We start from the raw sequence: 23220 nt of genomic DNA on the forward strand, positions 1-23220 counted from the left end.
GCACAATATCTAAAGACCCTGATATATCTGCTAGTTTAATCTCTTTGAATTTTCACACATGACCTAATGTTTAGAAAATGATGGCTCAAGCCTGTAATCCCAGCACTTTGGGAGGCCGAGGCGGGTGGATCACGAGGTCAAGAGATCGAGACCATCCTGGTCAACATGGTGAAACCCCGTCTCTACTAAAAACACAAAAAATTAGTTGGGCATGGTGGCGCGTGTCTGTAATCCCAGCTACTCAGGAGGCTGAGGCAGGAAAATTGCCTGAACTCAGGAGGCGGAGGTTGCAGTGAGCCGAGATCGTGCCATTGCACTCCAGCCTGGGTAACAAGAGCGAAACTCCGTCTAAAAAAAAAAAAAAAGAAAGAAAGAAAATGACAAGGTTCATACATGTAGAGTGACATCCCTGATTAACAGTGAACAGCAGAGGTCTCAGACTCAGGGGAAGCAGGGAACATACATATTTAGTCCATATCACCAAGGCAACACAGTGTACCTCAGCACAGTAGAAAAACAGGCACAGATGTTGATGTTGAATATTTAAAAAGTGTTCCTTATATCCACTGTAACAGTGGTTAGACACAAGGATGAATTATTTCAAAAACGAAGCTATTAAAAGTTTTACTTCTCTAATGTGTGTATGTGTGCTTTGTTTTCCATTGTTAATACTCCATAGGCAATCTTGGTCAAGTAACGTTATTTTAGCACCATAAATAAAGGCTTAAAGCTTGATTTTGACATAAATGACTCATGTATTCTCTTTTTAAGAACATAAGGAACTAAAGGCCTCAAATAGGGTACCTCCTTCCCCAAACAGGGAGACATCTGAATTTGAAGCCAGTAAGTCAGCAAAAAATGAAACTATCTGTTGAAGAAACCTCCCTGGAAGATGACTTACAAATGAGCTACTGATGAGATTATTTATACTTTTATGGACCAGGAATAAATATGGTAAGCTGCAGAATAAAACTGTCACAACAAAAGGAAAACTACATGGGCTAGGAAAGAGACAAGATTTTGGCAGAAATAAGCATTCTAATTAACGATGAAGCAGGAAAAATTATCCAAGTCTTACCTCAGCAGAACTGAAATATTACCCCAATTTATCAACCTTCCTTTGCTCGTATCTGTTTACCAAGAAACTTCCTGTTTCCTAATTGTTTACCGTAGGCAGACCTATCACCATGAATTAATACATTTATATTCTAACTGGGGAATCTCCAAGTCTTACAAGTTTCATCAGTGGGAAGTGGTTTCTCAAGCTGAGGGTCAGACCCTGGATCTATGGACATCTATGTTGCATCCTGGGAAACCCAGCTGGAACAGCCAGCCAAATGATCTCTCTTTTTACTATCCACCATCACCTTTCTCACCAACTTCTAACTGTAACACAGGTCACCACAATCTTGTAAATGTCTGTATCCATCTGAAAAATAAAATCACATGTCATATACTGATAAACAACCAAATGAAGATGGCTAAGACACTAGAATAACAGCAAGGCAATTAGGAAGAAAAATGATTTTTATCAATAAATAAATCCACAACTGCTCTTTTAACTCCCAAAACAGATTACTATTCTTACTAAAGCAGGTCCATGTCCCTCATATTCCACTTATAGGAAATATACATTCTTTGAGGAATCCAGTGGGGACCTAAATCTAGATGTTCTGGGCATCTGTTTGGTATGACTTTACTCAAAAGAAGGCACTAAAAAAACTGAACTTGAATGTGATCAATCTTATTTGTTTACAGGATATACAAGAGGCATAAAAACAAGTTAATGACGTCACAGTGATAAAATCAACAAAATCCAGAATATATGTGGAAACTTTAAAGACAAAACAACTAGATTTCTTAAATAATTTAAAGGGGAAAAGAAAAGGTAACTTATAAATTAAATATACTTCAATAAATAACAACCAAATCCAATGTATGAACCTTGTGTGGTACCTATTTCAAACAAACCAACATTTAAGAAGAGACAAGAGAATGTGAACAGTCTAGACAGCTGATCATATTAAGAAACAGATACTTTTTAGGTGTCATAATGATGTAGGGGTTGTTAATTTTTAAAGATAGATACTAAAGTAGTTATGACTCCAGGCATGGTGACTCATGCCTGTAATCCCAGCACTTTAGGATGCTGAAGGGGAGTGGATCACTTGAGGCCAGGATTTCAAGACCAGCCTGGCCAACTACTAAATATACAAAAATTAGCCAGGCACAGTGGCTCATGCCTGTAATCCCAGCACTTTGGGAGGCTGAGCGGGGATGGATCACTTGAGGCCAGGAATTCGAGACCAGTCTGGCCAAAATAGTAAAACCTCATCTCTACCAAAAATACAAAAATTAGCTGGGCATGGTGGCAAACACCTGTAATCCCAGTTAATCAGGAGGCTGAGGCACAAGAGTAGCTTGAACCCAGGAGGCAGAGGTTACAGTGAGCCAAGGTTGCATCACTGCACTCCAGCCTGGGCAACAGCACAAGACCCTGTTTCAAAAAGAAAGAATAAAGTAGCTATGGATGAAATGATTGGATGTCTGGCATTTGCTTTGAAATAACTGGGGAGTGGGGAAAAGTAAGTCAGGTACAGATGAAATAAGACTAACCATAAACTGAAACTGAGTGATATATGTGGAAAGGTCCATTATACTATTCTCCAGACTTTTGAATATGTTTAAAATTTTCCATAATAAAAAGGTTTAAAAAAACAACAACAAACAAAACACACACACGAGAAGGAGCACTGCTGGGTCCCCTGGAGAACAGAATGAAATTCCTAGTCTAGTTTCTAGCCCCATTTACTAGACAGTTTCTCTAGAGGTCTACCATACAGTGGCAATCCATTGATCAAGTCCTGCTCTTCATTCTTTTATCATTAGCCTGATGAAGAACATTAAGTTGTCTGAGTTTGGTTACTGAGCAGATACCTTTTAATGTCCAAGTTTGCTACCCAATTTTAACTTGAATTTAAGAAAACTTAAAATAATTTCTGAAGCTAACAGAATTTTAGCATCTGGTGAATTTATTCAGCATAATCACAGGCATTATCTTCATGCTGTCACACACAGACACAAACACAGATACAGCACAATATCCATATTTAGCCCAAGTGGATTCCTTCTGAGGCTCATTTATATGTCTTCATATGCCACAGCCCATCATTTAAATAATGAATATTTTCAATGCCAATTCCTTTGTTGACTTTCTCACTGTAGAAGGGAAAAAAAACATATAAACATAGTTTAATACATCTTTATAGTGTTACTTATGATAAATATGATTCAAAGTACATTGTTATTTTATAATTATTAAGCCGCAAGTAAAGAACTTATTGCTACCACAATTACATTGTTGTTTATATTAAACTACATTACTCTGTGGCAGCTTATATCTTAAAGTGATTTTAGTGATCTAACTAATGGGTCTACAGAAGCAGAGTAACAATGTCCCAAGACTAGGGGAATATCAAAGTGCTACATTAACCCTGAAACAAAATTATTAACACTAATTTGGTCATCAAATGGGTTCTAAAGTTTTTAAATATATTGCCTATGTTTTGTAATTTATCTTTACTAGTTCTCTAAATATTCTATATTTCTTGTACTACCAGGTCAGAATACAAGATAAATACTGTGTGGTGCTGAGCTCTATCAGTTTTTATTTTTGTTTTTGTTTTTTTGAGCTATATCCGTTTTCAAAACTAGCAGTAATGGCCAGGCTCCGTGGCTCACGCCTGTAATCCCAGCACTTTGGGAGGCCAAGGTGGGCGGATCACTTGAGGTCAGGAGTTTGAGACTGGCCTGGCCAGTATGGTGAAACCCCATCTCTACTAAAAATAACAAAAATTAGCTCGGCATGGTGGCGTGCGCCTGTAATCCCAGCTACTTGGAAGGCTGAGGTAGGAGAATCACTTGAACCCTGAAGGCAGAAGTTGCAATTAGCCAAGATTGTGGCATCACACTGCAGCCTGGGTGACAGAGTGAGACTCTATCTCAAAAAAATAAAAATAAAGTACCACACACATACATACAAAACAGCTGTGTTGGCACACGGGTTCTTTTCAGTGCTTAAGACAGACTACAATTCTGAAGATAAAATAGGTTTCACGCTTCCTAAGTGTTAGGAAATATCAGAAATGAAGCTTCTGTGCTTGGATATTTGTACAATGCAGTATGCATGACAGCTAATTTCACCTGTAATTCTGATGCTTCCTGGGTTGGTTACCCATATCTCAAAAGTTAAGGGGGCCTAAAGTAAGACTTACATATCTTCTGCAGACATCTTCATGACTCCAACACATAGAGCATGTTGTTTTCCTTCTGCCATGATGGCCTGAAAGAACATAGCTAAGAAAACTATTTATCAAAATGCCATGGGGCCTCCCCACCAAGGGAAGGGTGTCAAATAATGATCATGTTACTGGTTAAGCCACTTGAAACCCCTCTTGTATCTTCTCCTAGATGATTAACTCCTTGAGAGCAGAGACCTAGCAGAGTCTGTGGGTATACTGTAAATACTCAGTAAATGCTAAATGAATAGATCTAAGAATCATTTTTCTTTTTACTTTTTTTTTTTTTTTTTGACATGGAATTTCATACTTGTTGCCCAGGCTGGAGTGCAATGGCGTGATCTCAGCCCAGTGCAACCTCCACCTCCCAGGTTCAAGCGATTCTCTCGCCTCAGCCTCCCAAGTAGCTGGGATTACAGGCACCTGCCACAATGCCCAGCTAATTTTTTTTCTTTTTTGTATTTTTAGTAGAGATGGGGGTTTCATTATGTTGGCCAGGCTAGTCTGGAACTCCCGACCTCAGGCGATCCACCCACCTTGGCCTCCCAAACTGCTGGGATTACAGGTATAAGCCACCGCGCCCGGCCATAATCATTTTTCTTTAAAGTTAAATGTTAATACTATAACCCCATGCCAACAACACAAAAGAATAAGTCACACAAAAAAAGGAGTAAAAGTTCTTGTACATACGTACTAAAAACTGTGAAATCAAAGAATATTAATTGTTCTAGTATTCTGATCACTGAATGGTGGGTTTTTGGTTTTGTTTTGTTTTGTTTTGTTTTTTTGAGACTGAGTCTTGCTCTGCCACCCAGGCTAGAGTGCAGTGGTGTGATCTCCACTCACGGCAACCTTTGCCTCCTGGGTTCAGGCAATTCTCCTGCCTCAGCCTCCCTAGTACCTGGGATTACAAGTGCATTCCACCATGCCCAGCTAATTTTTGTATTTTTAGTAGAGACAGTGTTTCGCCATGTTGGCCAGGCTGGTCTCAAACTCCTGACCTCAGGTGATACTCCCACCTCGGCCTCCCAAATGCTGGGATTACAGGCGTCAGCCACCACACCTGGTCTGAATGGTGGTTTTATATAAAGGATGCTTTAAAATAATAGTTAAATTCCCAGTCTATTTTTAAGAGCCTGATAAAACAGTTTCAACCTTTCTAGAACAACCAGAGTAGTCTTGGTTAACATTTGAAGCTTCTGGAATGTTAAACACTGCAGTACATATTTTAAAAAGTCAAGATTCAGGGTCCACAAGATCTCTCTGTACCACTTTTTTACAACTTTCTATAAATCTGTAACTGTTTCAAAATAAAAATTATTTGTAAAAGTAAAAACTGGGTACTAAGAAAATTTTCCATTTAAGGGAAACTCGGGAACTTTAAACTTACCAACACTTACAGGAATTATACATATTAAGACGAAACAAAACAAAACAATGAAAAACACCTGTCCTCACTTTTCTCCGTTGGTTTTCAATTTGTTTATTCAGTGTTCCAAATATTTGAGCACCTATGATGCAAAAAGCATCTATGTCAACATAAGCTGATCCTAGAATATAAACATACAACTTATATTACCCCTTGCCCCCTTGCCCAACAGAGTTTTTTGTTTTTTGTTTTTTGTTTTTTTTAGCACAGGATATAATCTTAAACATACTTCAAGTACTCCAAGCCGGGCACAGTGGCCCATGCCTGTAATCCCAGGACTTTGGGAGGCCAAGGTGGGTGGATGACTTGAGGTCAGGAGTTTGAGACCAGCCTGACCAAAGTGGTGAAACTCCGTCTCTACTAAAAATACAAAAATGAGCCAGGCGTGGTGGTGGGCGCCTGTAATCCCAGCTATTAGGGAGGCTGAGGCATAAGAATTGCTTGAACCCAGGAGGCAAAGGTTGCAGTGAGATAAGATCATGCCTGGGCAACAGAGTGAGACTCCATCTCAAAAAAGAAAATAAACGCACTCCAAAAGTAATTTCCCTATTCTCACCAAGTACCATTCCTTTTCTCTATCTGAGGCAAATGGCTGCTTTGGCTATGAAAAAGGAGAAGATGGCCTCCTGTCCAGAATAGTCACAAAAATCTATTTAATCCAGAATATAGCTGAAACAGCACAGTAGAAATGGAAATAATGCAGAGTTATTCAGCTATATCATGAGTTGAATCGATCTTTAAGGACTATGTGGGACTCTGACATTTCTCTTTGAGAAAACGTGCTCTGAGGCCCCCAAACCCAAATTTTCACATAATTGATTTTCAAAATAAAAGTTGGGAGGTTGCCAATATTTCCCATTACTCACTCCTAACATAAAATTGTTGCTTGGGAAGAGATACCTATACCCGGTACCTAAATTATTTTCCCTTTTGAGTGCTTTTACTCCAGTGTATGTCAGTAAGTCAAAATGAACATTACAGTGGCAAGTTGACATCCAAAAAGCTGATGCAATTATATCACCTATATCCGTTTCTCTAGTAATCAAGAATTCCCTGTTGTGTCCTAAGTCTGATAATAATAGGCCCTAACTGGGCTGGAATGCAGCTGAGACTCTTTTGTAACTTGTTCTCATTTAACTTCTAAGAAACAACCTAAGATGAGATAATTTAGTAGCAACAAATAAAATTATTTTGCACAACATCAAATGTACCCAGAAAGGCATGAGATAAGAATAACAGAAACCTTCAAAAAAGTACATCTAATGTTCTCTTGGATGATACATCTTTCGCAGTAATGATAAGAGCACAATGAATTTTTCAGCAGTTTTAGCCTGGGAAGGATACAACAATGGTATCTACTGCAGCAGGATAAAGCTTAGCTCCAGGAGAAGTTAAGCCTGGACACATGATATTTGCTCCACTGAGTACAAATTTGATGGCTCCTTTATCAACCTGCTGGTGTGGCAAGATAAAAGGATCTATAAGAAAAGAAATACATTATATGAATAAAACTAATGACTCAACAGAAAAAGGCAAAGGATATGAACAAATATTTCCCCAAATTATAGTAATCTGACAGATACAAAATAAAACTCTGAAACGTTATAATTTGTTTACCAAATTGGTAATCTTTTTTTGTTTGTTTTGAGACAGGGTCTTGCTCTGCCACGCAGGCTGGAGTGCAATGGAGCGATCATACCTCACAGTAACCTTCGGCTCCTGCAATCTGCCACCTCAGCCTCCCAAGTATTCTCCAAAACCATAGTTTCAAAACCATGTTTTTGGAGAATACTTAATACATCCTGGGAAAATTTCATGATACAATGTTAAGTGAAAAATGCAGAATAAAAAACAATTAAAAAGATCAATGGTAGTTGGGCATGGTGGCTCATGCCTGTAATCCCAGCACTTTGGGAGGCCGAGGTGGGTGGATTACAAGGTCAGGAGTTCAAGAACAACCTGACCAATATAGTGAAACCCCATCTCTATTAAAAATACAAAAATTAGCTGGATGTGGTGGTGAGTGCCTGTAGTCCCAGCTACTCAGGAGGCTGAGGCAGGAGAATCACTTGAACTGGGAGGCAGAGGTTGCAGTGAACCAAGATCGTGCCACTGCACTCCAGCCTGGGTGACAGCACAAGAAAGATTGTCTCAAAAAAAAAAGATCAGTGGTTATATGGGGTTGGGGAAGTCTGGGGAGGAAGGATGAACTAGTGGAGCACAAAGGATGTTATAGGGCAGCAAAATCATTCTGTATGATCCTGTAACAGTAGATACTTGACATTATGTATTTGGGAAAATCCATAAAACTATAGAATACAAATAAGTGAACCCTAATATAAACTAGGGACTTGCATTAATAATAATGTATGAGTACTGGTTCATCAATTGTTACAAATGTATCATTCCAACACAAGATTTTTTCACAGGGGAAACGGAACTGGGGAGAAAAAACTCTGTTCTTTCTGCTTACTTTTTCTGTTAAACCTAAAACTGCTCTAAAAAATAAAGCCTATTAATTAAAAAAAAAAAAAAAAAAAAGCCGGGCGCGGTGGCTCACGCCTGTAATCCCAGCACTTTGGGAGGCCGAGGCGGGTGGATCACGAGGTCAAGAGATCGAGACCATCCTGGACAACATGGTGAAACTCCATCTCTACTAAAAATACAAAAAATTAGCTGGGCATGGTGGCGCATGCCTGTAATCCCAGCTACTCAGGAGGCTGAGGCAGAAGAATTGCCTGAACCCAGGAGGCGGAGGTTGCGGTGAGCTGAGATCGCGCCATTGCACTCCAGCCTGGGTAACAACAGCAAAACTCCATCTCAAAAAAAAAAAACAAACAAACAAAAAAAAAAACAACTACAAGGGGATGAAGAGAAGTTGGTTAAGGGGTACAAAAATACTGGCAGATAAGTTCTAGTATTCGAGAGTACAGTAAGGAAATTATAGTTAACAATGATTTTCTGTATATTTCAAAATAACTAGAAGAATTGTAGTCTTCTCAACACAAAGATAAACATTTGAGGTGACAGATATCCTAATTAACCTGATTTGACCGTTACACACTGTATAAAGGTATCAAAATATCACATGTACCCCTAAAATATGTACAACTATTGTAAATCAATATAGGTGGGAGGGGCGTTGGATACAGGCACCAAAACAGCAGACAATGTACAGCTATTATGTGTCAATTTTTAAAAGCTATGTAACAGAGAGCCCAATTTTTTAAAAAATATGCATTTACAAACATCACAGGAAGTAACTGGATGGAAGGACATCTAGCCAATGCTTTCCCATATATAGACTTTTCTCTATTGGGCAAATAGATACAAATATAAAAGATGGAAACGCTCACAATGCTTATCACAGTTTGTAAATACATATTTGTATAATTACCTAATTGTTGTTTATTCTCCAAACTAGACTATTAGTTTCATAAGGACAGAGACAATGTCTGTCTTTGCTTCCTATTGTATTCTCAGCACCTAGTGAGTGCCTAGCACACAGTAAGTTCAATAAATACATGTTGAATGAATGAATGAATGAATGCTCTTTCTTGGGCTTTCTGGAATGCATGAGCATTTTTCAGATTTACCGCAAGATGGGCATTCATTTTAGTTTTACATCCCTTATTACCTAGTACTAATAAATAATGAGTTAGCTATCAGAAGCCACTTTAAACTCTTTTTGTGTCTTTCAGTATCCCCAAATGCATATTTCTGTTTTATCCCCACAGCGGGGTCTCATCTGATTAAATGCATATTTCTTACAAGACTTTACATTTGAATTATGCAGTACAAGTAAATAGTTCAAAAAATAAAAATAAAAAAACTTACATTTGTGAAGTAACCTTAGGGTTGGATAAAAAGGCCCTTCTCTTTGTCTGAAAAATAGTAATTCTCCATTTACGGTAAGGATTTCTATATGTTCATGGCTGAAAGACAAATGTCACAAAGTACTAAGTTAGATATTTTCTTTCAAAAATTCACAACATAAAAATGCATATATAGTGATAAAATAAACTTTAAAAAAAAGTCAGTAAAAATCCTGGCCAAAAAATATTGTTTACATTGTTTTTCCTACCATAGAAGTCCAGCAGAGAAGAAAAATATGACCTGCTACAACCAATTTTATTTCACATTTTATTATTTTAATTCCATTGTTAGATAATTCAATAAAACAATTCTCTAAAGAACAAACTGAAATAAATTAAATCCAACTCTGAATTAAAACATTTAACTCTTTAATAAAACAATCAATACACAAAGCCACATTTTTTTCAAGGACATAGAAAATCTATGAAAATACAAATATTGGAGTTTCAGAGTTATTCTGTGTCTATTCCCATCATTAATCTATCAATAATCTGAAAATAATTCCATTTAATATGAGTGCAATCTAATCATTAAATATTCAGCTACTCCAAGCTTTACACAGACAAAAACAAGACTTACCATCGGACTATTTTGACAGGATCTTTCTTAGGCATGATCTGATTAAGCCATGGTTCGATACCTGGAAATTGCTCTATCAACTGATTCTTAATACCCTTAATAACTGAGGTTTTCAACTGGATGCAGTTGGACACATTTTCTTTTTCATCAAATCTGCCAAGTAATTTTTGCAAGAAAAGAAAAAGGGATTTCTAAGTAGAGGTATCATAATACCTAAAGGTATTGTTCTAACTAGTATTCCCAAGCAAGTATTTAGATACTTAAAGTAATTACGAAATGTTGTTTTTTTCAAAAAAAATACCACCTCCCTTTTACTCTGTCCAGCACAAAACCAATGTCTTAATACAATATTGAAATAAACTGTCAGGTATACAGCAATTAGCTGGGGTTGGGGAGAGGAATATAAGACACACTTTGCACCATAATCTCTAATTAGCTACACAAATGCCTTTCCTGGAAAATCTTACTCAATTCTACCCAGGAAGAAACACAGCCTCCCACCAATAATAAAACCTGTGATCAAAAAACAAAACCCTCAACTGATACAAAAGACCAACCCAAGCATAACACAGAAAATCGGCCCCTGCTAGGCTATGTAATCTGCTGAGAATTTTTTTAAAGTGATGATGATAATGATTTATAAGATCCCTATTTATTCTTGCTCAAAATTTCACGCAAAAAACCCACCTTCCTTTGCCCATGTTCCCCCTTTGCTTTTTGCGTCTACCAAATCTGGAAGGCAAACCCACTAGTAGGTTCCCAAGGAATTTTTGTCTTCCTTACACTGAATAGCTTATGGGGCAATCACGTTATTTTCAAGGCAAGGTTAATCTGGCAGCTAGGCAATAGGCATGACAGGCCGCTTGCTTCCTGTCACCCAGACTCCTTCACTCCCATGACCCAGGAAGTCAAGCCTTCCTTTATTCAGTTCATAACTAATAAACATATGGCAGTGAGCGCAGGGCTCCCCTCTCAGCTAAAGAGGATATGCCCCTAAATCACAGTGCACGGATGTGATTGGTAGAACCCTAGGAATGGAGACGGAATCGGGGGAGGGGGCAAAAGAGAAAGAGGGGTAAGGAGAAAAAACAATGGGAGTGAAGGGAACGAAACCCGATTGAGGACTACGGATGGAAAGCTTAAAGAAGTGTTCAAGTTGCGAGTTAGAGCATAGTACTATAGAAAACCTTAGGGAGTCAGGATGGCAGGGGCGGGGGAGAGAGAAAGAGGATCTTAGCTCTCGCCCTCTTCCCCACCCCCACCCCACCGCCTTTGTGAGCAGCCGATGGAGGCCACAGCATGTCCTTACTTCTTGAACATGATCCAAGGTGAAGGGGGCGACGATAGGGAAGGGCCCGGAATGGGAACGAAATTGAATTTGCAAGGGTCCGGCAGATCCCCTTACACGAGGAAGGCCGGCACTGACAGTCGGAGCTGTAGTCGTTATCCGGAAAACGAGAGCCGGCCGCGCTTTACGGCTCTCAGTCAAATCTGACTACTTCCGCTCCTCTCGCCTCCACGTAGGCGCTTTTGCCGGCTCCTTTTAGGCAACCGGTTCCTCTGCAGTCGGAGGTAGCTGTAAGGGCGGGACTTGAGAGGAAAGAAGTGATAGAGCAATTGCGGAAAAGAAGAATGGAGGGGGCGGGGAAATCAATCAAAGTAGCATTTAAGGCACTTGCGTCTGTTACGGGTTCCTCAAAGGGTCAAGTTTCTTCCGTGCTTCGTTGTTACCTACCGTCACACTAAACGATTCTTTTAGGGAGAATGGCATTTGTTCCGTCTGAGGCAACTGAATGGATTGGTGCTTACCTACCAGCATGAATCTAGACAAACCTCATGGCTTCGTGTTAAAGAGCTGGTAGGATTGCCAGGTTTGACAAACGAAAATATAGGATGGCTATTTAAATTTCAATTTCAGGTAAACAATGAATACTTGTTTTAGTGTAAGTATACCTCAACAATATTTTGGATATACTTACACTAAAAATATACAGTCCTTGTTTAGCTGAATTAATTGTGCGTCCTGTTTTTTATCTGGTAACCTTATTCACTGGCAACCATACGATGCCCCCATAGTTTTTTGTGGGTTTTTATTGAGACAGGGCCTCACTCTGCTGCCCAGGCGTGAATGCAGTAGTGCTGTCTTGGCCCACTGCAGTCTTGACCTCCTGGGCTCAAGGGATCCTTCCACTTCAGCCTCCCAAATAGCGTGGAATACAGGTACACGCCACCATGCCCGTTTTTTGTTTGTTTGTTTGTTTGTTTTTTATTTTTTGGTAGAGACAGGGTCTACGTTGACCACGCTGGTTGCAAACTCCTGGGCTCAAGCAATCCTCCTGACTTGGCATCCCAAAGTGCTGGGGTTACAGGCGTGAATGACTGCCCTCCTGTAGAATAATTCCCAAAGAATTATTACAGAAGGTAATCTGATTAAAGAGATAATAACTAAAGATATATGTTTTACTTATGTAATTTTTTAAAAAGAAAGCTGATAAAGAAAATTTTGCCAGTCAAGGATTTTACTGGCTACACAGTTTTAGACACAGCATCTTACTATTCTGTCACCCAAGCTGGAGTGCAGTGGCATGATCATGGTTCGTTGTACCACAACTTCCCAGGCTCAAGTGACCCTCCTGCCTCAGCCTCCCGAGTAGTTGGAACTACAGGCATGCACCACCACAGGGCTGGTGGGAAGAGCCCCTTATAAAACTATCCGATCTCATAAGCACTCACTCACTTTCACAAGAACAGCATACGGAAAACCACCCCCATCATCCAATCACCTCCCACCAAGTCTCTCCCCAGATATGTGGGGATTATGGGGATTACAATTCAAGATGAGATTTGGGTGGGACAAAAATCCAAACCATATAAGTCACCCTATTGTGGTATCAAATAGAAGATCTTACTCATTCTATTTTTTGTACCCATTAGCCAACCCCACCTCCACTACCCAATCCCCCACTACCCTTCCCAGCATCTGGTAACCTTCTATTCTCTGTGTCCATGAGTTCAATTGTTCTGTTATTTATATCCCACAAATAAGTAAGGACATGTGATGCTAGTCTTTCAGGGCCTGGTTATTTCACTTAACATAGTGATCTCCAGTTCCATCCATATTATTGCAAATGACAGGATCTCATTTTTTATGGCTGAATAGTATTCCATTGTGTATATGTACCACATTTTCTTTATCCAAACATCTGTTGATGGACACTTAGGTTACTTCCAAATCTTAGCTGTTGTAAACTCTGCTGCAAGAAACACAGGCGTGCAGGTATCTCTCTGATATACTCATTTCCTTTCTTTTGGGTATATACCCAGCAGTAGGTTAGCTGGATCATATGGTAGCTCAATTTTTAGTTTTCTGAGGAACCTCCAAACTTTGCTTCATAGTGTTATACTAATTTACTTTCCCACCAACAGTGTACAAGTATTCCCTTTTGTCCACATCCTCACTAGCATTTGTTATTGCCCGTCTTTTGTATATAAGCCATTTTAACTGTGGTGAGATGATATCTTGTAGTTTTAATTTGAATTTCTCTGATAATCAGTGATGCTAAGCACCTTTTCATATGCCTGTTTGCCATTTGTGTCTTCTTTTGAGAAATGTCTATTCAAATATTTTGCCAATTTCTTGATCATATTATTATATTTTTGCCTATAGAGTTGTTTGAACTCCTTATATATATATTCTGGTTATTATTCCCTGGTCAGAGGGGTAGTTTGCAAATATTTTCTCCCATTCTGTGGGTTGTCTCTTCCCTTTGGTGATTGTATCCTTTGCTGTGCAGAAGCTTTTTAACTTTATGCAATCCAGTTTACCCATGTTTGCTTTGGTTGTCTGTACTTGTTGGATATTGCTCAAGAAGTCATTGCCCAGACCAGTGTCATGGAGGTTTTCCTCAATGTTTTCTTGCAGTAGTTTCATGGTTTGAGGTCTTAGATTTAAGTCTTTAATCCATTTTGTTTATTTATTTATTATTTTTCTTTTTTATTTTTAAAGATGGGGTTTCACCATGTTGGTCAGGCTGGTCTCGAACTCCTGACCTCTAGTGATCCACCCACCTTGGCCTCCCAAAGTTCTAGGATTACAGGTGTGAGCCACTGCGCCCGGCCCTAATCCATTTTAAATTGACTTTTTTATACATCGAGAGAGGGGTCTGGTTTCCTTCTTTTGCATATGGATATGAAGTTTTCTCAGCACCACTTATTAAAGATACTGTATTTCCCCACTATGTGTTCTTGGCACCTTTGTCAAAAAATGAGTTTGCTGTAGGTGTGTGGATTTGTTTCTGGGTTCTCTATTCTGTTCCATTGGTCTGTGTCTGTTTTTATGCCAGTACCATGCTGTTTTCATTGCTATAACTCTAGAGTATAATCTGAAGTCAGGTAATGTGATTCCTCGAGTTTTGTTTTTTTTTGCTTAAGATAACTCTGGCTATTCTGGATCTTTTTTGGTTACATATAAATTTTAGGATTGCTTTTTTTTATTTCTGTGAAGAATGTCATTGGTATTTTAATAGAGATTGCATTGAATCTGCAAATTGCTTTGGGTAGTATGGACATTTTAACAACATTGATTCTTCTGCTGGGTGTGGTGGCTCACACCTGTAATCCCAGCACTTTGGGAGGCCAAGGCAGGTGGATCACGAGGTCAGGAGTTCGAGACCAGCCTGATCAACATGGTGAAACCCCGTCTCTACTAAATAAATACAAAAATTAGCAGGGCCTGGTGGTGCACACCTGTAATCCTAGCTACTCAAGAGGCTGAGGCAGGTGAATCACTTGAATCCAGGAGGTGGAGGTTGTAGTGAGCTCAGATTGTACCACTGCACTCCAGCCTGAGCAACAGAAAGTCTGTCTCAAAAAAATAAATAAATAAAAAGTTAAAAAATAAAAAATAAAAAAACAATGTTAGGCCAGGCGTGGTGGCTCACACCTGTAATCCCGCACTTTGGGAGGCTGAGGTGAGTGGATCACCTGAGGTCAGGAGTTGGAGACCAGACTGACCAACATGGTGAAACCCCATCTTTAAAAAAAAAAAAAAATTAAAAAAAAATTGATTCTTCCAATCCGTGAACATGGAATATTTTTCCATTTTTTTGTGTCCTCTTCAATTTCTTTCTTCAGTGTATTTTTTCTTTTCTTTCTTTTTTTTTTTTTTTTTTTTTTTGAGATGGAATCTCACTCTGTTGCCAAGGCTGGAGTGCAGTGGCATGATCTCAGCTCACTGCAACCTCCGTCTTCCAGGTTCAAGCAATTCTCCTGCCTCAGCTTCCTGAGTAGCTAAGATTGTAGGTGTGTGCCACCACACCACCTGACTAATATCTTTGTAGTTTTAGTAGAGATGGGGTTCCACCATGTTGGCCAGGCTGGTCTCAAACTCCTGACCTTGTGATCTGCCTGCCTCAGCCTCCGAAGGTGCTGGGATTACAGGTATTAGCCACCGTGCCTGGCCAGTGTATTTTACTTTTTATTATAGAGACCTTTCACTTCTTTTGGTTAATTCCTAGGTATTTAATTTTATATGTAGCTCTTGTAAATGGGATTACTTTTTAAATTTCTTTTTCAGATTGTTCAGTGTTGGCATATAGAAATGCTACTAATTTTTGTATGTTGATTTTGGATCCTACAATTCTAATAACTTTATCAGTTCTAATAGTTTTCTCTTGAGTCTAGTTTATTCTAAATATAAGATCATATCATCAGCAAACAATGATAATTTAACTGTTTCCTTTCCAAATTGGATACCCTTTGTATCTTTCTCTTGTCTGATTGCTCTAGCCAGGACTTCCAGAATAACAATGATGATGATGGGCATCCCTGTCACGTTCCAGATCTTAGAGGAAAGGCTTTCAGTTTTTCCCCATTCGGTATAATACTAGATGTAGGTCTATAATATATGGCTTTTATTATGTTAAGGTATATTTTTTCTATCCCCTGATTTTGAGGGTTTTTATCATGAGTAAATTTTGAATTTTATCAAATACCTTTTTAGCATCAACTGAAATAAAAGGTTTTTATTTCAAACTGAAACTAGACATTTTTTTCCTTCATTCTGTTAACAGGCTGTATCACATTGATTGATTTGTATATGTTGAGCCATCCTTGCATCCCAGGGATAAATCCCAGTTGGTCATGATGAATGATCTTTTTAACGTATTGTTAAATTTAGTTTACTAGTATTTTGTTGAGATTTTTGCATCTATGTTCATCAGAGATAGTGGCCTGTGGTTTTCTTTTATTGATGTGTCCTTGTCTGGTTTTGGTGTTTGGAGTAATGCCAGTCTCATAGAATGAGATTGGAAGTATTCTCTCATCCTCTGTGTTTTAGAATGAGATTGGAAGTATTCTCTCATTCTCTGTGTTTTGGAATTGTTTATTTATTTTTGAGATGGAGTCTCACTCTGTCACCCAGGCTGAAGTGCACTGGCACTATCTCAGCTCACTGCAACCTCCACCTGCCGGGTTTAGGCGATTCTCCTGCTCAGGCTCCTCAGTAGCTGGGATTACAGGCGCGCGCCTCCACACCCAGCTAATTTTTGTATTTTTAGTAGAGACGGTGTTTCCCTATGTTGGTCAGGCTGGTCTTGAACTCCTGATCTCATGATCCACCCACCTCGGCCTTCCAAAGTGCTGGGATTACAGGCGTAAGCCACTGCACCCAGCGAGTTCCTCTTTAAATGTGTGGTAGAATTCAACAGTGAAGCCATCAGGTCCTGGACTTTTCTTTACTGGGAGACTTTTTATTACAACTTTGATCTCATTACTTGCTTTTCTGCTGTTCAAGTTTTGAATTTCTTCCTGATTCAATCTTGGTAGGCTGCGTGTCTCTAGGAATTTGTCCATTTCTTCCAGATTTTCCAATGTATTGGCATATAGTTGCTCACAGTAGCCTCTAATGATCCTTTGAATTTCTGTAGTATCAGTTTTTTGTTTTTTTGTTTTGTTTTGTTTTGTTTTGTTTTGTTTTGTTTTGTTTTGAGACGGAGTTTCGCTCTTGTTACCCAGGCTGGAGTGCAATGGCGCGATCTCAGCTCACCGCAACCTCCGCCTCCTGGGTTCAGGCAATTCTCCTGCCTCAGCCTCCTGAGTAGCTGGGATTACAGGCACGCGCCACCATGCCCAGCTAATTTTTTGTATTCTTAGTAGAGACAGGGTTTCACCATGTTGACCAGGACGGTCTCGATCTCTTGACCTCGTGATCCACCCACCTCGGCCTCCCAAAGTGCTGGGATTACAGGCTTGAGCCACCACGCCCGGCCTGTAGTATCAGTTTTAATACCTCCTTTTTTATTTCTGATTTTGTTTATTTGGATCTTCTCTCTTTTTTTCTTAGTTACTCTGGCTAAATGTTTGCCAATTTTCTTTAACTTTTCAAAAAACCAACTTTTTGTTGCATTGATCTTTTGTATTGTTTTCTTCATCTCAATATCATTTATTTCTGCTCTGAACTTCATTATTTCTTTTCTGCTACTAATTTTGGGTTTGATTTGCTCTTGCTTTTCTAGTCATTTAAGATGCATCCTTAGATTATTTATTTAAAGTTTTTCCTCTTTTTTTGATGTAGGCACTTATAGCTATAAGCTTTCCTCTGAGTATTGCTTTTGCTGTATCTCATAGGTTTTGGTAGGTTGTGTTTCCATTATCATTTGTTTCAAGATATTTTTCAATTTTCTTCTTAACTTCTTCATTGATCCACTGGTCATTCAGGAGCATGTTGTTTAATTTCCATGTATTTGTATAGTTTCCAAAATTCCTCTTGTTATTAATTTCTAGTTTTATTCCATTGTGGTCAAAGAAGATGCTTAATATTATTTCAATTTTTGAATGTTTTAAGACTTGTTTTGTAACCTAAAATATAGTCTATCCCTGAGAATGATCCACATGCTGAGGAAAATAATGTATATTCCGCAGCTCTTAAATGAAATGTTCTGTAAATATCTATTAGACCCATTTGGTCTACAGTGCAGATTAAATTTGATGATTCTTTGTTGACTTTTTGTCTCAAAGTTCTGTCTAATGCTGAGAAGGGGGTATTGAGGTCTCCAGCTCAGATTGGTGATTCCCCTTTCGCTAGGCCTACTTTAAATGCTCCCTCCATGGGCAGGCATCAACAGAGTTTGGTCTGAGTTTTCTTTCTGCTCTAACAGGACAGCACTGAGTTCAATGCCTCACAATTGCTGTATTTTCCCCTCTCCCAACACCCAGAGATGTTCTCCCCACCACGCCATTGCTGCTGGGGGTGGGAAGAGGTGGCGTAGGCAATTCCAGGCTGTTTTTTAATCTCTTCAGTGCCTCTTTTAGCAATATGAAATTAAAATCAGGTACCATGACGGCTCACCTGATTTTTGGTTCTTATGAAGGTGTTTCTTCTATGTAGGTAGTTGTTAACCTGGTGTCCTTGTGGGGGCGGGGTATGATCAGTGGAGCTTTTTATTCTTCCGTCTTGTTCCATCCTCCTCCAGCTTTTGTCTGTCAGGATTCTTGCCAAACAGCCTTCCTCTCCTGGCAAATGTCACATTGCCCTGGGAGCCTGCCATTTAACAATAAAAACAGCCATAGTCCGGGCACACTGGCTCATGCCTATATTCCCAGCACTTTGGGAGACTGAGGCAGGAGGATTGCTTGAACCCAGGAGTTTGAGACCAGCCTGGGCACCATAGCGAGACCCCCATCTGTAAAAAAATTTAAAAATTAGTCAGTCCTGTTGGTGTATGCTTATAATACCAGCTACTCTGGAGGCTGCAGTGGAAGGATCATTTGAACTCAGGAAGCAGATTACAGTGAGCCGAGATCATGCCACTGCACTCCAGCCTGGGCAACAGAGTGAGACCCTGTCTCAAAAAAAAAAATGACAAAAGTATTACACTGAAAATCTGTAGTGCTAGAAATAATAGTTAATAAGAGTTAACTTTTTTTTTTGTAGACAGAGTCTCACTCTGTCACCCAGGCTGGAGTGTAGTGGCGTGATCTTAGCTCACTGCAACCTCCACCTCCTGGGTTCAAGAGATTCTCATGCCTCAGATTCCTGAGTACCTGGGATTACAGACGCATGCCAGCCCAGCTAATTTATTTTTTGCATTTTTAGTAGACACAGGGTTTTACCATGTTGACCAGGCTGGTCTCAAATCCCTGACCTCAAGTGATCTGCCCGCCTTGGCCTCCCAAAGTGCTGGGATTAGCTGGGATTACAGGTATCAGCCACCGTGCCCAGCCAAGAAATAATAAATTTTAATTCTTTTTTTTCTTTTTCTTTTCTTTTCTTATTTTTATGTCTGTGTGTGAGAGGGAGTTTTGCTCTTGTTGCCCAGGCTAGAGTGCAATGGCATGATCTTGGCTCACTACAACCTCCGCTTCCCGGATTCCAGTGATTCTCTTGCATCAGCCTCCCAAGTAGCTGGAATTACAGGCACTCGCCACCACGCCCAGCTAATTTTTTGTATTTTTAGTAGAAACCGGGTTTCATCATGTTGGCCAGGCTGGTCTTAAACTCCTGACCTCAGGTGATTCATCCGCCTCAGCCTCCGAAAGTGCTGAGGTTACACGTGTGAGCCACCACACCCGGCCCATAAATTTTAATTCTATAAAAATTATACATATGCTATCTAAGTTATGACAGATCTTATAAGCATGGGAATTGGCATATAACCATATCCACATATGTAGTTTAATCTACTTCCATACACTGTGACAATCACAGAAACTAAATCTGAATGATGACAAATGCTACGTTAGGTCATTAGTATTAATGAGCTATTCAGATCAGTACATGTGCGTAAGTACCTTTCATTCATAACCCATCTATACAGGTACATAAGCAGGGCACTTTTCACTGCAATGCATTTCTGGACATTGTGTTGTAAGTGGTATCATCATAAAGTGGATTCTGTTTTTCCAAGGCTGTAATTGAGGGTGTGCTCCTGACAAAGAACTCATCTTCAAATAATTCATTGCTACAACTAACCATATATCATTAAGAAATGCTTCAAAATAAACCTCTTCAAAAATTAAAACAATACCTCATTTATTTATGTAATAGTTATAAATGACCTTTATGTTTTAGACATTCATGTTATCTGTTCTGTAACTTGTATGTAAATGTTTTGTGAAATTTATCTTACAAGGGTCCTTGATGTACATGTAGCACAGAGCACAGAAAACCAAGTCTTTCATACATTTTACTAAAATAAGTAATGTAGCTATAATAAGCATTAAATATTTAACAATTGTGTTTGCCTTCTTAGAATTCTGAAAGGATTTTACAGGGTCATCTTGACACAAGGCTCTGAAATACTGCCCAAGGAAGTTTGCAGTAAGGCCTCTTGTTCTTTTTTATAAATTTCCTTGAGCACCAAGCATGGCACCCAAACCCTTCAGACTGTCTAGCAAAGAAAGGTTTCTTTAGGAGCTAGGCCAAAGCTTTGAACACTGGAGGAGATGCTTTCACTGCAAGAAGGAATTGGGCCACTGCCAGACCCCTGCTGGGCCTCATATCTCTCAGAATCTTCAGCCTGTGAAGTCTTCCAGTAGGTTCACATTTCCCACAAACTGCCTCTCAGCTTTATACCTTAGAGGCAGTGGCAACCTGACTTTATATACCCAATAGAGCAAGACGCATCTGAAAACCCCACGACTGCCCTTACCACCAATCACTCTGCAAAGCACAGGTGAGAAAATGTACTGGTCATGCCACTGCCTGGATCCTTCCACGCGTAGCAATATAAGGAACACCAATAAAACAGCAACTCCTGCCTCCAGGGCCAAATACAGCTAAATTTGGAGAGAGCTGAGAGCCCCCTGTCTATCAGAAAATGGCACGACTAACCATCTAACCAAACTTGTGATGAGCCGAACCCACCATACCTCATTCACATCCCTCTTTTCTTCTGTCATCATTCAACATGTAAGCATCCAGTTTGACATATCTACTTTGTGACCTTGGGCAAATCACTTGAGCTCTGTGCCTGTCTTCTCATCTGTAAAATTAAGGTCTATTCTTCATGAGGTTTTATGAGGATTAAATGAGGTGATCTATGCAAAGCACTGTTATTATTGTTATTTTTATGTTTCATTATTATTGTTCTTGTCCTCTAACTGCATTCCAGTATTGCTTTGTGCTTCTTCTCCCTGAACCTGACCTCCCACTTCTACCTTCACTCCTTACATGCTTCGGCTGTGCCTCCTGGAACACCATTCCATGATTAACAAACTCTTCTGCCATCCACAAACTCATCCCTCAATATCCATGTTCCTAGATTTCCCATAAGGATGGAGCTTCCCTTACAGCCCTTTCCAGTGAAAGTGATTTATACCAACACACTGCATGTACTGCATAGGGAGGAGGTAAGGTGGGAATCTTCTTCCAGCCACACTGCAACTTTCAAACCATTCTTCCTCCACCCTCAGGCAAAACCCCCTGATCCCTCTTCTTCTGAGTTTCATGATATTTGGTTACACCTTGACTCCACCTCTTTGCTGTCCTATGCTCATTCATCAAAGATGCTGGCGTCTGGTTCACAGCCTTTCCTCTCACCCCTACCCCCAGGGTGTTAAGCACTGCAAGAGAAAGTCACACAGATGAACAGATTTGTACCACTCTGAATTCACGGTCACCAACATCAAGTGGACCTTCAATACTGGGGATTCTGTCATGTTTTCAGCTCACTCTCTCATTTTCCCAAATGGTACTTCTCAATCTTCTTCATTTTCCTCAAAACTCCAACTCCTCAGCTGCCCCAAAGAACTCACCTCCTAAAGATAGATAGAAGTCCCAGATGGGAAACCAACTTCCTGCTACCAAACTGGAAATGTATTCACAGCCATCCTTCACAGTTAAAATGAAAGGTATACCTCTTCCAATCTAGAAGTAATTCCCCCATGTGCATTGTAGATCCTATTCATGTACAGGTCTCCTCACCAGCCATACTCAACCTACTATTACCTCTTTTCCATTTTCAACCTCTCACTCTCTACTGGCCCCTTTTTCTTGGCTTTTTCAAAGGAAGTACGTGAATATTCCAAATCATGTAACATCCAAACAACACAGAAGCATAATGACAATCATAATGGCTAACATTTATTGAGGACTTATCATGTACCAACATGTGCGTTCAGGTATTAACACATTTAATTCTCAGAATTACTTATTAAAGTAGATAGTATTTTCTTTCTTTCTTTCTTTCTTTCTTTCTTTTTTTTTAAGAAACTGAAGAAAGGCCGGGCGCGGTGGCTCATGCCTGTAATCCTAGCACTTTGGGAGGCCAAGGTGGGTGGATCACCTGAGGTCAGGAATTCAAGACCAGCCTGGCCATCATGGTGAAACTCCATCTTTAAAAAAAAAAAAAGAAGAAGAAAGAAAGAAAGTGAAGAAGAAGTAAGTTGCCCAAGATTACCCAGATATGAAATAACAATCTGGATTTGAACTTAAGTAGTCACAACACTGTGCTCTCTAAATGACAACACTTAAAGTGCCCCTGCTGTGTCCTGCCCTGTCCTGCCCCACTCCATCTCATTCTCCCTCCCCTCTTTAACTCTTCCTTTCCTTCTCCATAGGTAATGACTGGCAATAAATTTGTGTGTATATTTGTGTGTATATCCTTCTAGAAATTTTTGGCGCATTTATATACACAGTACGTACATGCTTTTCATCTCTACCCATTCAGAGAAACTTCTCTAGTGACAAACTATAGAAGTGATCCTTGAAAGTACAGTCTTGGCCGGGCGCGGTGGCTCAAGCCTGTAATCCCAGCACTTTGAGAGGCCGAGGCAGGTGGATCACGAGGTCGAGAGATCGAGACCATCCTGGTCAACATGGTGAAACCCCGTCTCTACTAAAAATACAAAAAATTAGCTGGGCATGGTGGCGTATGCCTGTAATCCCAGCTACTCAGAAGGCTGAGGCAGGAGAATTGCTTGAACCCAGGAGGCGGAGGTTGCGGTGAGCCGAGATCGCGCCATTGCACTCCAGCCTGGGTAACAAGAGCGAAATTCTGTCTCAAAAAAAAAAAAAAAAGAAAGTACAGTCTTACATTA

At 39.7% G+C, this 23220-nt stretch overlaps 1 protein-coding gene and 1 pseudogene across 2 annotated transcripts; both read right to left on the bottom strand.

The window, feature by feature from the left end:
• Positions 1 to 3014: 3014 nt before the first annotated feature.
• Positions 3015 to 11805, bottom strand: MCTS1 (MCTS1 re-initiation and release factor). 2 transcript variants are annotated; one of them, XM_003931092.3, is made up of 6 exons: positions 11492 to 11805; positions 10183 to 10335; positions 9565 to 9662; positions 7072 to 7205; positions 4275 to 4342; positions 3015 to 3219 (listed from the first exon to the last, which is right to left on the bottom strand). In XM_003931092.3, the coding sequence occupies exons 1-6, from the start codon at positions 11500 to 11502 to the stop codon at positions 3138 to 3140; spliced, it is 546 nt and encodes a 181-aa protein (XP_003931141.1). In that variant the 5' UTR covers positions 11503 to 11805; the 3' UTR covers positions 3015 to 3137. The 2 variants fall into 2 exon arrangements, with proteins under 2 accessions (XP_003931141.1, XP_003931143.1); XM_003931094.3 differs by lacking the exon at positions 11492 to 11805 and adding an exon at positions 10870 to 11103.
• An 11004-nt stretch (positions 11806 to 22809) lies between these two features.
• Positions 22810 to 22902, bottom strand: LOC120361992 (small nucleolar RNA U3; annotated as a pseudogene).
• Positions 22903 to 23220: the final 318 nt, after the last annotated feature.

This window comes from Saimiri boliviensis, chromosome X, assembly GCF_048565385.1.
Source record: "Saimiri boliviensis isolate mSaiBol1 chromosome X, mSaiBol1.pri, whole genome shotgun sequence".
Lineage (NCBI taxonomy): Eukaryota > Metazoa > Chordata > Mammalia > Primates > Cebidae > Saimiri > Saimiri boliviensis.